This window comes from Mastigoproctus giganteus, chromosome 12, assembly GCF_048544385.1.
Source record: "Mastigoproctus giganteus isolate SK-2022 chromosome 12, ASM4854438v1, whole genome shotgun sequence".
Classification (NCBI taxonomy): Eukaryota; Metazoa; Arthropoda; class Arachnida; order Uropygi; family Thelyphonidae; genus Mastigoproctus; species Mastigoproctus giganteus.
In genome coordinates this window covers 161,859,570-161,875,960 of record NC_143586.1, presented here as the reverse complement: position 1 = coordinate 161,875,960, position 16,391 = coordinate 161,859,570, and the positions used below count along the sequence as shown (strand labels likewise).

The following is a 16,391-nucleotide window of genomic DNA, read 5'->3' as shown; positions in this document are numbered from 1 at the left end:
GACATGGTGTCACACAGACATAATCAGTGCACAATTGAAATTTGGGGAGTACAATGTGTACAAAAGGGATAGACAGGACAGGAAGAGAGGAGGGGTTATGCTGTTAGTTAAGAAACACACAAAATCTAAGGAAGTGCATCCAATTGATGTTGGACAATGCATTGTTGAGTCTGTTTGGTGTGACATAAGCACTGGGAAAGGAAAAATGAGAGTAGGTGTGTGTGTGTGTGTGTTATAGGCCTAATGAATCTGATGAGTATAATGAGCAATTGTGCAGAGAAATAGAGTGAGCCAGTAAATCAGAATGTCTTATAATAATTGGGGATTTTAACTTTCCAGATATCGACTGGAACTTGTCGGTTGGTCACTTGCACACTAGCAAGGCTTTTGTGGATTTATTGGATGACTGTTTTCTACAGCAACATGTTCAAGAGACAACCAGAGGGAGTAATACTCTTGATCTGATTATCAGTATTGATTTTTCATGCATTAAGAATTTGCAGATAAAGGAACCACTGGGTGACAGTGATCACAATGTTCTGATGTGGAAATTACGTAAAGTTGTAACTACCATCAAGGCTAAAGGGGAGGGCTATTGCTTTCGTAAAGGTGAATACAGGGGTCTCAGACAGTTTTTAAATTCTGTACAGTGGGATCAACTGATGATGTTACCAACATTGAATTCTAAATGGGAAGCCTTCAGGGACTTAATTTTGGAGGCTACTTGGCTTTTCATTCCAACTAAGAAATACTGTTCAAGATTTAGGCCTAAATGTATGTCAGTTTAAATTTTTTGTTTTGAATCCGGCACGACAACCAAGTCAGTAGAGTTTACAATAAATCGTCAATACAAATATTTATCATGTTTAGTAGTCACGGGCTTGAACCCCGGTCCATTCAAGAAACGCGTGCTATGCACTCTCGCTCATGACCACTGGGCTACGTCAGGTAGATGAACTAATGAGGCTCGTGGCAGAGAAGAAAAATGTATGAGGTGCATATGAAGTATCAGGTGACACAGAAGCCTGTGGCAGATATAAACTAGTCTGTAATCAAGTCACAAAGGACATTAGGCAAGCGAAGGCAGATTAAGAGAAATCCTTGACAAAGGATGCGAAGAAGAACAGCAAAGAGTTCTTTACTTATGTAAACTCCAGAAGGAAAGGGATAAAACAGATTGGACCACTTAACATAGATGGGTTGACTATTTATGATCATGCTCAGGTAGCTGATAAACTGAATGAGTATTTTGCATCTACATTCACACGTTTAATGAGGGGAGTGCCAGAAATTTCTCAAACTCTGACAGAGAGCTAAGTGATTTTGCAATAACTGAGAGCAAAGTGGAGGAGAAATTGTTGAAGTTAAACATAAAAAAGGCACCTGGGGTGGATGGGATCTATCCAGTTATATTAAAGGCAGCAAAGTTATATTAGAGGCAGCAAAGGAAGTAAGCGAACCCATAGCCATAATTATGAGAGCTTCCTTGGACCCAGGGGAGTCCCCATGGACTCGAGGTGTGCAAATGTATGACCAATTCATAGAGGGGGGTTCAAAAGGTGACACAAGTAACTATAGACTGTTAGTTTAACTTATATTCCGGGGAAAATAATGGAATCACTGGTTAAAGAAGCATTGCAGGATCATCTAGACAAGACTGCAGTAATAGTGAAGACATTACATGGGTTTGTTAAGGGAGGTCTTGTCTGATCAATTTGATTGGATACTATGATGTAGTCACAAAGGAACTGAATGCCAGAAATAACTTTGATATCATATACTTGGATTTCAGGAAAGCTTTTGATACTGTTGCACATGGAAGACTGCTGTACAAATTGGAGAGTTATGGCATTAAGGATAAGTTGCTACAATGGATAAAGGAATGGTTGAGTGGGAGACGACAGAGAGTGGTAATCAATGGACACTGCTCTTCGTGGACAAATGTTATTAGTGGAGTTCCCCAGGGTTCGATGTTGGGCCCATTGTTGTTTTGTATATTTATCAATGATATTGATGAAGGTATATCAGGTTTAAAGTCCAAGTTTGCAGAAGATACAAAGGTTGGTAGGGTTGTTAACGACAGTGAAGGCAGTATGCTACTCCAACTGGATCTAGATTAGTTGGGCAAATGGACTGAGAAGTAGTAACTGAAGTTTAACATTGACAAATGCAAAGTACTGCATATGGGTAGCAATAACTGAAGAGAAATGTACCAACTGTGTGGTACATTTCTCTATATACTACTATATACTACACTCAGGGAAGTGGAATTGCACAGTCAAGTATGAAGTTCTCTGAGCAGTGCAGACAGGCTGCCAAGGTAGGTCGTGGAGTTGTCAATGATATGTAGGAATTTTGCAAGCAAGGACAGGGAGGTGGTTATCCCTTTATACAAGGCAATGGTCAGGCCGTACCTAGAGTGCTGTGTACGGGTCTGAAGGCCTCATTTTAGGAATATGTAGAGTTGCTAGAACCAAGTACAAAGAAGGGCAACAAGATCGGTGAGGGAAGCAAAGGGGTGCTCTTACCAAGAAAGGCTTACATTCTGCAAATTGCAGTGCCTGGAGAGTAGGCACCTGCGAGGTGTATAAGACCTTGAATAGGATGAGCAAGCTGAATGCTAATGGGATCCTTCATCTTGCTCAGATTAAGAACTTGAGGGGGCATAGATTCAAATTGAGGAAAGATAGTTGTAGAATAGATGTGCACAAATTTACCTTTAGCCAGCGGGCAGGGCCAGCTCTAGGCTTAGGCATTAGAGGCACCGGCCTAGGGGTGCAATGGCTTTGGGGCACAAACATTGTAAAAAATAGTAATAGTATTAAAGAGGACCAGAGAGTTGAAGCCTTTAGTTGTTGTTGTTGTTGTTATTTGGTTTTTAGGAGCATTAGCAACTAAGGCCATATTGCTCCGGGGATATGCGGTGGTCATTGTCTAACCTTTCCGCATCCTCCGTATTTGGTGGTCACGGGCTCGAACCCCGGTCTAATCAAGAAGCGTGTGCTACGCACTGCTGCTCCTGCCCACCTGGCTACAGAGGCGCCGAAGCCTTTAGTGGTACAAGCATTATTTATTTTTATTTTTTTATTAAAACTAAAGGCGGCACCCAGAACATAAGTTCAAATCTGCCTAACAACTCTAAACTGAGTATCTTACATCTTTCATAAAATAAATAAATAAATACAACATTGTAAAAACATAAAATATATAAATTAATTTTTAAAAAAAAGAACAACAACGCATAAAATTTACACTAGCAACTCATCCATCTTAAACAATTGTGGCTATCAAGAACTCTAACATCAAAAACAGACTTAAAAACTAATTATTGTCCAGGTCTTCTTGGTGAAACGAATCTTATAGTCCAATTTTATCTTCAGACTTGATTGATTTGGGGCAGAACTGGGTTTGCCCCCAGAATAAGCCTCTTCCTTCGAGCAAAAACTTCTTTTGCAAAGGCCTGGAGTGCTTCAAGATTACTTTGCTGTTTGAATTAGCTGTTCCACTGCAGTTGAGGAGAATGCCTGGACGTTATTCCTCAGCTTTTCTCTGGATTCATTATATATAGCACAGTCGAAGAGTATGTGGGACCAGTTCTCCTTTGCTCCACAGAAACAAAGCTCTGAAGTCTAAATTGAAACAATTTCTCATTGAGGGCCCCATGTCCTGTGACTAGATAGGAGGTTTCCATCGTGAGAGTAAACCATTTCGTAACTTATTTTTCCATTGCAAAGGTAACATCCGGTATGAAGTTTTTCATGACTAGTCCCTTGTTGGTTGTGTCCCATCACATCTGCCATATATGAACTAGCTCGTTATAGCGGTGCAGCTTCTCTCTTCTCATGTCCTAGTCGGATGCCTAGAATTGCTGCAGGAATCCTCCTCCGTATTCTGTAGCATAGTCCCCTATAAACTACAAAGAGGTCCAGTGGAAGAACCCCTGCAATGACTTGTGTTGTTGCTGTGGAGACTGTTCTGCAGATCCAATGGGTGACCAGGAGAAGTCCCCGTTGGACAGAGTTCAGCTTCTCTTTAATTTTACACTTAATTGCCCGGTGAAACCACACCCCTGCAGCGAACGTGACTATAGCGAGGAACACTGCCTTGTAGTAAAGGAGTATTGTGCGCTTGGAGAGCCCCAGTCACTCCTGGAGATCCTGACTATTGAGGCTGAGAAGTTTCTTACTTTTATGTTGAGATTCTGAAGGTGAGGGAGGAAAGTAAGTCTATGGTCAATGATGACCCCTAGGACTCGGGTTTGGGTCACAAGAGGTAACTGCGTTCCTTGGATTTTAACTTGGGGAGGCCTTCGAATGTAAAGTTTGACTCCAAAGATCATCATATTGGTTTTTGTTGGATTGATTCGGAGCTTATTGGTTTGAGTCTAATCGGCAAGGTTGTCAAGAATGTGGTTTGCAGTGGTCTCAAGGGCTCGCCAAGAGCGGCCCGAGAAAATGATGGTGAGATCGTCTGCAAATGCAATGATCTTGGTACTGTCGAAGCTAGTCCTGAAGAACCACGTTCCAGATTAGGGGGCCCAATACGGAGCCCTGTGGGCATCCTCTGTAAATTGGTCGTGTTAGTTGCCTATGTCTTGCCTGTACTGTAACGGTTCTGTCAGTGAAGTAGTTCCTGATTAACCAGTACAGTTGGTTAATCAGGAACTGGTGGGCAATCAACAGAGCACTCTCCCACCATACCCGGTCAAAGCCCCCCCCCCTCCAAGTCTATAAAGACGGCCAGTTTGTACTTGGTCTTGGAGGTTTCCAGATGCAGTATTATTTCTGAAAGTGCATCCTCACAGGAGCGACCTTGTGTGAATCCATATTGCGAAGGAAAGATAAATCCTTTGTCTTGAAATATGCTTACAATTTTTATTGCTATGAGTCGTTCCAGAATTTTACTAAGGTTGGGTAAGAGAGCAATGGGGCGTAGTGCCCGAGATTCTGTTGGTGGTTTGCTAGGCTTTGGAATGAGTCGGAGAAGAGCAACTTTCCAGGGCTCAGGGAAGAGAGATTCTCTAAGGCAGCGGTTAAAAAGGTGCTCTGATTTCAGTTTGAACACCCTTTGTATGAATGCATACCCAATAAGATCAATGCCAGGGCATTTATTCAGGTTGATTCTGTTCATTGCTGTCTCCAGTTCTTGGGATGTAAAAGGTTCATTAGGTGAGGTTGATGTGTAGAGTGAATTTCTTCTTCTGATATCTGCATGTTCAGGTTGGTCTTTCATTGGATTGTCTGTGGGGAAAAGTTCATCAATTATAGCACTGATCGAATTGTGCCAAGTTATGGTTTCCTGTTCGCGAAGTTGTACTGAGCCAAAGACATTTGGGGTGTATGTCTTCCCCTTGGAGATTTTATAAAGGAGTCCCCATGGGTTAGAATTTCCTGAGTCCTTGACAAAATCCATCCAGGTTTGTCTTTTCCTGTTGGCAACTGCTTTGGTAAATGTGTTCTTTTTAGCAAGGTAGATGGCATGCAATTGTTCAACGTCTTGGGGCGGCCAATTTCTGTGACGCTGGTACTCCTTACGTGCTCTGTGTGCCTCTTTCCTTAGTACAGTTAGCTCGGTGCTCCACCAAGCACAAGTTTGAGGTTTTATGGTCTTTTTCTTTGCCAAGCAATATGCAGCTAATTGGAGTGAGCTCTGGTACAGGTCCGTCAGGTCAGCTGCACTCTTATCGGATAGTGACGGTAGGTCTGGAAAATCTCTCTGTATGGAAGATCAAAGGTTGTCCAGTCAACGGCCTTAGTCAAGAACCTGACAAACTCAGTGGGGGCAATATGAGGTGCTCGGTTAGGTGTGTGCATGCTGATGCGGAAACGTATCACTCTATGTTCGCTTAGGGTCCAATCTAGAATGATGATCCATCCGTAAATCAGGTTTCTTAGGTGGTGGCTGTGATGTCAATGTTGGATTTCCCTGTAGCGCTGCAGTAGGTGGTGTATTGACTTTGTTTGTTGTGAATGGTTAGGTTCCGAATGGAGATCAGATCCTCAAGCAGAAGACCTCTGGAGTCCGGAACTAGCTACTGCCAGAAGGTGGATTTGGCATTTACATCTGTGGTGATGATAACCGCATTGGACCCTGAGGAGTCCAGTGCGAGATCTAGGTAGTTGAGTGATGCCTCAATGTCATGGGATGGTGGGCAGTATAAAGAGATGAGATAAAATGAAAGTGAGGCATATGTTACCTGAATACAATTGCATACTTCGTGCACAGGCCATGGATCACTAAGATCACTAAGCAATGCCTGCAGGACACAAGGGAAGTGTCCTGCAGGCTGACGGCCAGAGGTTCTATTTGTGGGATTGGGAAACTGGAAGGAGGCTTTTTGGTGTTTATTCATCACCAGTCCTTGGTCTTGCCTGGTGTAAAGCTCGTTGATATTCTGGACATGCACTGTCCCTCACAGAATGGCTGCATTCCCTTTTCCTCCTTTTGCAGTTAGCACAACTAGGTGCCTCATCCTTATTGGGGCATTCAGCATGAACATGGCCACTGCGAGCGCAGTATCCACAGGTGGTATGAGCAGTGCCTGCCAAAAGCCGTATTGCAAGGGATGTCATTTTTAGCCTTTTTTTTGTTTTTGGTTTACCTATTTGATTTTTAATACCAGGCGCCGTTATTGTGTGGGGCTCCGTTTTAATCAAAAATTTTATTTTTGGGGCGCCTATTTTACTTTTCGCACCAAACCCGCGAAAATTCTCCAATTCATTTGTGATCAGCAATTAACATCTTTCTTACCAAACCTATTCATAATTCATTGCTATCCACATTTTCCTAATGTTGCCTGTCTCTGTGGCTAGCATGGAAAGGAGTTTTTCGAAACTGAAATTTATTAAAACTTATTTGAGAACAACTATGAGTCAGATGTTTAACAATATTATCAATTGAACAAGATTTTTAAAAGAACTTGATATGGAAGAATTAATAACAAATTTTGTGACAGTAAAAGCCAGAAAAGTTTTAATTTAGTTAAAAAATTGTTGTTTGCTACAATTTTCAATAATTATTCTTATACTTTATAGACACAGCCTATATACTTTATTTAAGATTTTTTTTCTTTGTTTTTGCAAAATTACATTTATTATTATTATTATTATACACCTATTTTATAAGTATAATTTTAAATATTTTATTCAAGAATTTTTTTGTTTAGTTTTCGAATAATTTATTGTTGTTATATATACCTTTTGTAAATAAAAGTTTGTAAATTTAATTGTATGTAAGATTTTTTAAATATGTTCTATTACCACATGCCCCTTTTGTAAAATTTATAAAGCTTAAAAATTTTAAATTAAAAAAAATGATCAGGTGCTGAAAACTAAACTGGCCCAGGGACACCACATATCCTCAAGTCGGCCCTGCTAGCAGGTAGTTGATTGGTGGAACAGACTTCCCTCTTTTGTTGTGAAAGTTGATAGCCTAAAGAAATTTAAGGCTGAGTTGGACAAGCATTTGGAAAGAATGGAGGGGGCGAAATGGGAGAGGGTTTTTTTTGGCTGATGCTGTTTTGGCTTGCATCTTATTCCTCTACTAATGCTAATATGGAAGATTTAAGCATAAATAAATCACAAGCAGGCAGAAATTTCCAGGAGGCCCTTGTGCCAAAAAATCCTCAAATACAATTTGCAGTTTCTGAAATGCATAAACTTCTATAATTTGATATAAAAATCATAACAAAAGACATCAGGGAATAAACCATAAATCATAAGTTTCATGCTCTATAGCCATAGAAGCTGATGTGCCAGTGAAATATCCAAACCAACCAATACACCAACAACAAATACTGGCATAATCTGAGTGATGTTATATGACTGATTTAGTTTAATGTTTATTGTAATAAAACTTTTCAAACTTGATACAACTGTTATGAAATTTGCGGTGAGCTACTAACATACAAACATAAAAGAAAAATGGCTACGTAAATAGTAAACTTTCTAAATCATTTACAGTGTGAGAACAAAAATTAACTTTTCCTAAATAGCTACATCTCTAGGTGTGTTGGAATCTGTGAACTTCCCAAGCATTTATACCCTGCTTGTTAATAATTTTCATATACTAGTAAAATGTTTAACTATAGCCTGCAATTTTAGATCCATGTAGTTTTGATACATATCATAATATAATTGAAACGGTTATGAATTAGAAATCTATTTACTAACGTGTTGTACAGCAAAATTGTAATTTAAAAAGAGAATGATTAATATTATTGTGATTTGCTGGTACATTATGATTTTAAATATTTATAAATAAATCTTTCATTGAGCAATTGAATATCATTCATTACTTATAATTTCTACATTTACTTTGTCCAGAAACTTGAACGTGGTGAACAAGAAGATATTGCAGGAAATTATTTTAAAACTAAACGACAGTCTCAGATTCTTCATAAGGTTCAAGCAGATGCTAACAGATTGTTTCGTAAGTTGCACTGATATAAAAAAAAAAGTTGTAAATTGGCATTAATAAAATTTCAGATAAATCTCTATCCATTTGAGACTATAGAGGTAATCATTTTTTGTCTATTAAAATGTGTACAATACATATAACATATACAGTAACAGCAATTTGACACTTCACAGCTTGAAAATCTGATATTATAGAATACTTATTAGTTTTATTGCTATAAAATTTTTGTTATAATTATTTTTATTGCTGATGTGTTTGCTTTCAAAATAGCAAACAGAACAGAAATTGAATTGCAAGAATTAGCTTTACACGTTTCAACTAAAATTTGCCTTTTTTATATGGAAAAAATAAAAAAAATAAATAAATAACCACACTCATAGTGTAGTTTTATGCATCTGTAAGATAACAGTAACAGGAAATGTGGTTCTTTACAGTCTGGAATTCTTTAATATCCAGCATATTTAAAAAAAAAAAAAATCATTTTACAGTCCAGAAATATGAAAACAATCAGGCACTTATATCAACAATCACTTATTTCTTTAAGAACCCATTAACTTGGGAACTTATGTGTGGTAAGTGAACCACTGAGTGCTGCTGGGCCTCCAGATTATCATCACTGGTATCCCAATGCCCTCAGCAGCCTAGGTTCTAGGCTAACATCTTAAGAATCCATTGAAATTCGAATAGTTGCATCCTGATGGCTGAGGTGCTCAGCTTCAACACATAACTTTAGCCCCTGATTCAACAAGACAGGAGATCTTCGGATGGCTCATCGAGGTTCAATCTGCTAGTAGGTGAAGGTTAACCATGAAGAAGCCATGTTGACCATCACGGACAGAACACATGTCCCTATCTTTGTGACCTGAAAGACAGGATTCAGGCTGGTGGATGTGTGGGTATGGTGCTTGGATAGCTGTGGCATCCCACTCCCAAGCATATTTATTTCTTGCCGGATAGTGAGTGTCTGTCTGGGCTCCATGGTAGGTGAGGAGCTACCATGGAACTCCTCACTTACCATGGAGCCCAGACAGACACGGTAGGTGAGGAGCTTGTTTGTTTGTTTGTTATTTAGTTTTTAGGAGCATTAACAACTAAGGCCATATTGCTCCGGGATATGCGGTGGTCATTCCCTGACCTTTCCGCATCCTCCGTATTTGGTGGTGACGGGCTTGAACCCCGGTCTAATCAAGAAACGTGTGCTACGCACTGCTGCTCCTTCCCACCTGGCTACGGAGGTGCCTTAGGTGAGTAGCCTAGACATTGAAATAAAAATAAAAATCCTCTGTGAATCCTTATAATCTAAACTCTTCTTCTCTAACAGCAATAGTATTCATATTGAAGGAAAGTACCTTTTTGCTTTAATTAGTTTTTCTAACTGTACTAACCTCTACACTTGGAAAACAAGCAGCACAGCTCCTGCCTCCCCATGGCAGGGACAGTAACCTAGGTGGTAAAGATAAACCCCAGGGCCAAAAGGAGCCATGAAAAGCACTCAAACAATTTTCCTCCTTTGGAGCTCAAGACTCGAACCATCTGACATTGATCATCTAATCAACCTAAAAATGCTTCAGAGATGAGCACAGTGCCATGATGTACCAACCTTTCTAGCGATACATTCTCTATCCACCGAACCTGTGGGCAAGCTATCACCATTTTTGTTCCAAAGATATTTGGAATTCATTACTGGATCACCAAAAATGGTGAAACGACTACAATCTGGGACCTCCTGATTGAAACAGCCACCTCAAAACAATCTCGGCAGCTGTTAAAGGTAGCTGTTAACTGGTAGTCTGGCAGTATCCGTTACTCCCCACAGTACCTTAAATTCATCTAAAGGTGTCACACATGTGCAAATGTATCCCCAATTCCCAAAGCGGGATCTAAGGATGACACGAGTGATTAAATACCAATTAGTTTAACTTCTGTTCCGGAGAAAATAATGGCATCACTGGTTCAAGCAGCATTGCAGGATCATCTAGACAAGACTGCAGTAATAATTCAGATATAGCATAGATTTGTTAAGTGAAGTCTTGTCTGACAAATTTAATTGGATACTATAATGTGGTGGTTACAAAGGAAGAACTGGATGCAAAAAGTAGTTTTGATATCATATACAGTAAGACCACCGTATCTGTGGGAGATACGTTCGAAGACCTACCGTGGATGGCTGAAACTACAGATATAAGCAAGCACCTGCTGACCCCATATATAACGCGATTTTCTTGTACATATATATGTATAATAAAGTATAGCAGACTCTCGATTTACTGGGAAGCGGATTAACTGGGATATTTCAAGACTCCAAATCAAAAAAAAAAATAAATAAATAAAAAATCAACCAGAAATCATAAAATTCAAGTAATAACTAGAATAAGTATAAACAGATATTTTGCAGGTCATAAATGAGCAACAAGAACCGGCATTATACATTATAAGTCATTGGAAGATTAGTGTACCTATTATCTTGCAACCCCCACTGTCTTCACACCTACTGCTCAAAACAAAAAAAAAAAAGACCAAATGTTTAATTTCATTTAGTACGTCACGTCGATTGTTGGTTCTGCCGCACTACAAAAGGACAAATTTTGCTTCGTTATTTATGTCAGAAGTTGTGCTTTTCAAAAATTATGGGCAAACGCAGGAGTTGTGCTTTCAAATTAAAAAAAAAAACTTGAAATTATTCAAAAGTTTGAAAACAGTGCATCCATTAAATCTCTACAGAACCATTATAATGTTGGTAACCAAACCATACACAACATCATAAAAAATAAAGGGAACCATCATATTGGATGTGCAAGTAGTATGTATTAAGTTTTTTTCATTTTCTCTCCATGGCTAACGAATCAGCGGATACGGGGGCACAACTGTACATGGATTTCAGGAAAGATTTTGACACTGTTGCTCATGGAAGACTACTGCACAAATTGGAGCAGTATAATATTAAGGGCAAGTTGCTACAATGAATAAAAGGGCGGTTGAGTGGGAGGAGACAGAGACTGTTAATCAGTGGATGCTATTCTTCGCGGACTAATGTTATTAGTGGAGTCCCCCAGGGTTCAGTGTTGGACCCACTGTTGTTTTGTATATTTATCAATGATATTGATGAAGGTATATCAGGCTTAATGTTGAAATTTGCAGATGATACAAAGGTTGGCAGGGTTGTTAATGGCAGTGTGCTACTGCAACAAGATCTAGAAACGTTGGGCAGATGAGCCAAGAAGTGTCAACTGAAATTTAACATTGACAAATGCAAAGTACTGCATATGGGTAGAAATAATCCCAATGAAATGTACCAACTGTGTGATACTACAATTAGGTTGGTAGAAAATGAAAAAGACCTGGGAGTAATTGTGCAATCAGATATGAAATTTTCTGAGCAGTGCAGACCGGCTGTCAGAGCAGGTCATGGGGTATTGTCAATAATATACAGAAATTTTGCTAGTAGGGAAAAGGAGGTGATTATCTATTTGTATAAGTCAATGGTTAGGCCACTCCTTGAGTACTGCGTACAGGTCTGGAGGCCTCATTTTAGGAAGAATGTAAAGTTCCTTGAGCGAGTACAGAGAAGAGCAACAAGATTGGTGAGTGGAATGAAGGGGTGGCCTTACCAAGAAATGCTTAGGTTCTGCAAATTGCAGCATCTGGAGACTAGGCACTTGCAAAGCTTTCTGACTGAGGTGTATAAGGCTTTGGAAGTGTTGAGCAGGATTAATTCTGATAGGATTCTTCTTACTCAGACTACTGACCTGAGGGGGCATAAATTCAAATTGAGGAAATACAGTTATAGAATAGATACGCAGAAATTTGCCTTTTGCCAGTGGGTAGTTGATTGCTGGAACAAACTTCCATCTATCATTGTGGAAATTGATAGCTTAAATAAATTCAAAGAGCTGGACAAACATTTAGAGGGAATGGATGTGTGAAATGGTGTTTTTTTTTTTTTGGCTGATGCTGTATAAGCTTGCTTTCTTGCATTGCATGCCTCTACTACTACATTGTAGGACCTACTTACAGTCTCTGAAGAGGAATTAGTTCAGGAGCTTTGTGCCAAATGAATCATGACTAAAAGAAATAGAAATCTCACTCCAACTAGATCCATCATTTTCACTTTCAGCATTCCAAATTTCTGGCCCCAGGTGCCAAGCGAGTGATATTGGCGACTTCCAAAAGTAATTTAAAGTGTCTTCTCTCCAATCATCCCCCTCGACGTAGGCATGTGTGCATGGTGAGGGGATCTCCCAGTGATGCTTCTGGTCCTCCAGATGGGATCACTGGGATCCAGTGCCCACATCCAAGGTTCCAGGCTAGCATCAATGGAATCTAGTGTGTTTGCCATGGAAATTTGGAAAGGGGAGGGATCCTGGTGGTTGAGGGACCCCAGCTTCAATAAACCACTTTGACCCCTGCTTCGACAAGACAGGTGGTCCTGGATGGCCTGGCTAGGATCAATCGGCTAGTGGGTTCACCTGCAAGGGTCAGCCTTGTCAATGCCATGCCCTACCCTCACGTTCCGATGGATAGAATTCAGGCTTGCAGTAGTGCGGGTACGGTGTCTGGGTAGCCCTGCCATCCCACTCCCGAGCACATTTATTGCATGCCAGGTAGTGGGCAGCATCCCTTTGGTCTCTATGGTGGGTGGGGAGCCCCAGCACTGAACCACTACAAAACCTTCTATGGATCCTGATAAACTAAATTCTTCAGGTGCCCCAACCTGATCCCTATTTGCAAATATAAGTGAAGAAACAGAAAGTGCTATTGCACCAAAGTGACAACATACTGAAATACCATCAGGGCCTGTTCCAAGATTCTTAATTATTCACTCCAACAGTGAAAAACTGATTGGAAAAATGTCACCTTTTTTATGAAGAAAGGTTAGAGGGATTAGCAGGTTCCCCTAAATCAGTTAAGAGATCTCTTAATTGAAACAAAAAATGACAGGCAGTCTGAGCAGCTACTCCAAGCAACATCAATCAGAAGAATGCTCATAACAGTGACACCACATAGAACACTCAACTTATCAAGAGGTGGCATTTCGGAGTGGGACCTTCTCGAGGTTACCAAGGTGAAAATCTGCTTTGAACTAAATCCACAGGGGTAATGTCATTAAGAGAATTAATTGCGTGTAGAGATGGGAAACTTGTTCCCACTAGAAACATAATCCTGACTTTTAACTCACTGATGTCTCGTTTTAACTCACCTAATGAGATTAAAGCTGGCTACATCAACGTCCAGTGCATCCATATGTTCCAAATCCTTTACGATGTTTTAGGTGCCAGAAATATGGACATTATTAAATGGCCTGCCGTGGAGTCCTTGCATGTGCTTGATGTGGTGCAAAGGATCATGAAACAACATTATGAACATAATGTTGTTTCATGATCCAATAAAGCCACAAAACCCACCTGCATTAACTGCCAAGGAGAACATCCAACCTACTCACGAGCATGTGCCAGAGGTGGAAAAAAGAAAAAGAAATACAATGGCTGAAGGCAGAGCTGAATATATCATATCAGGAGGCAAGGAAAATGGTTACATTTATAGGCTTCAGTTGCCTATAAATATCAACAAACCCACCTATACCCAGATGGTAGCAGGGATATGTTCGATCAGAATTCAGATGGACATGATCATTCACTCCCATCACACATTACCTCTTATGCTCACAAAAACCTTCACAGAAAGGTCAATCAGCTGCCACTCCCATATTGGTACCTCCACCTCCTAATGCTCCACAAGTAACAAATGCAATTGCCAAAGAAAAGACCAAGAAAACTGAAGTACCCCCCCCCTAGTACCCAAGAAAAGATTTCAAGAAGGAGATACAAGATGATTCAGTCTTGGAACTCTTTGCTGAGGAGGAAATGGACAGGGGACAGCGTCCATGCTAACCCAAAATAGATAAATCCAAGACTGACAAAAGTAAGTCCTCAGCATCTCAGAAGTGGCCTGGTGGACTCACTAAGCCAAAATAATGGCTAAATTCCTACAATGTAACTGTCGTGGATTCTGGCGAAACAATGGTGACACCAAGGCCCCCTGCAAAAGCATGAGCCAGTTTGCATTTGCTTCCAGAAGACATACTTAAAGGCAAATGAAAACCCTTCCCTTTGTAATACTACTATCATTTGAAAGGATAGAACCGGGGATATACCTGCTCATGGAGGTGTTGCTATTCTTCTGGGCAATCGTACCCCATTTCAGCTTATTCCACTCTCCACTAACATAGAAGCGGTAGCAGTTTGCCTTATGGTAGGGTTCTTATTAACATTCTGCTCAGTATATTTGCAACCTGGGGCAACATATCCCAGAAAGACCTTGATGATCTTGTTGTGCAGCTGCTTACTCCTGGGCGATTTCAATGGACATAATGCATTGTGGGGTAGTGCTGACATTAACGTGGGATATAGTGCTGTGTTCTTTGCCAACTTCTTCTCCTTGTTCCATTGACCTTTCCTAGCATTATTGATTTATTCTTGAGCTCATTCATAAAGTTTTCTGGTGAAAAATACTAGAGTAGGTCATAGTCATCCATTCATTTCAAATCCAATATGGTACTACATGTGTCAAAAGTTTGGGCATTCGTTATGCAACATGGCAAGGCGACTCAGTTTGCCCAAACTGTATTAGGCAGAGAGGAGCTGTTGCCGTACACAACCACCATCCTACTCTTAAAGCTTATGAATATTGGAAACTTCGGAAAAAACTTCAAAAATATAAAGTCAAACACAAAATTACCTATCAGGAGGCTTGAAAACAAATACCAGTAAAAACCAAAGATCTCATATGACATTATCACCCAAAAATGACAGTTGATAGCAACCCAAACAGATGATACAATCGGTGGGATTGAAAACCACAGTTTCCATCCCATGTATTTTACTATCTGCTCCGCAAATTATGTCTAAGCAGCATTCTAATCCACCCCCCCCCCCCAAGTCTCAGAAGCTGTAAGAAAGACACTGCAGTATTTATTGCATGTGAGAACAGATGATTAACCCCAGGGGCTCACATCTGGTGAGTATGGGCTTGGCACACCCAGAGTCCTGAGCTAGATATCATCATTCTTCTCTTGCACCATATGGCTAATGATAATAATGATAATAATGATAATAATAATAATAATAATAATAATGATAATAGTGGATCAGGATGACCCACTCCTAGAGATCCATGTGGACAAAGAATGTAGATACCAGTCTTCCTGTCTTCCCTAAAAAAGGAAAAATGGATATAGACCAATCCAGCTGACTCTAAAAAACAACTAGACAACTTACATATACGATCTAGTTATAGTACATGCTATGAACCTGTAGGCATTTGCTCACAAGAAATGAATTTGAAACATGTAGTTTTTTAATGACAGGTGTTGCCTGTCATTAAAAAACTACATATTATCGGTAGGATAGAAACGTTATCTCTTTTGCTCACAAAGGAGTTGCCATCCTTGTAGGTAACAAGGATCCCTCTCGACAGATCTCCTTGCAAGCATCCTTGGATGCTGTAGCTTCAATATAAATTTCAATAACACTTGCCTCACTATATCTCTCACCAAATTTAACAGTTACTCCTAAAGTACTTAATTCACTTATATTTAACCCCAGGGGCTCATATCTGGTGAGTATGGGCTTGGCACACCCAGGGTCCTGAGCTGGATATCATCATTCTTTTTCTTGATGATTCCCTTCTACTTTTGACTCTCTCTCTCTCTTGCAATTTCTCATGCTGCACCAGCCAAAAAAAAAATTCCCAAGGGTATCTCAGGAATTTTTTTTTTTGACTGGTGCAGCATAAGCCTTAGGCTTCCTTGCACCATATAGCTAATAATAATAATTACAGTTACCAACTCCATTCTATTTATTAGGAGATTTTAATGGCCATAATCTCTTACAGGGATAGCAGATGCAAATAATTAAATCTTTATTAGATAACCACAACCTTATCTTGTTAAATACTGGCTCATACACCTATATACA

General features: G+C 39.9%; 1 protein-coding gene across 1 annotated transcript in view; it reads left to right on the top strand.

The window, feature by feature from the left end:
* LOC150077553 (osmotic avoidance abnormal protein 3-like) overlaps positions 1-16,391 on the top strand; it is a 425,893-nt gene that overhangs the window by 314,055 nt on the left and 95,447 nt on the right. The window contains exon 15 of the mRNA XM_090385940.1: positions 8,325-8,430. Within this exon, the coding sequence (XP_090242066.1) occupies positions 8,325-8,430 (106 nt within the window). The remainder of the gene's footprint in view (positions 1-8,324; positions 8,431-16,391) is intronic.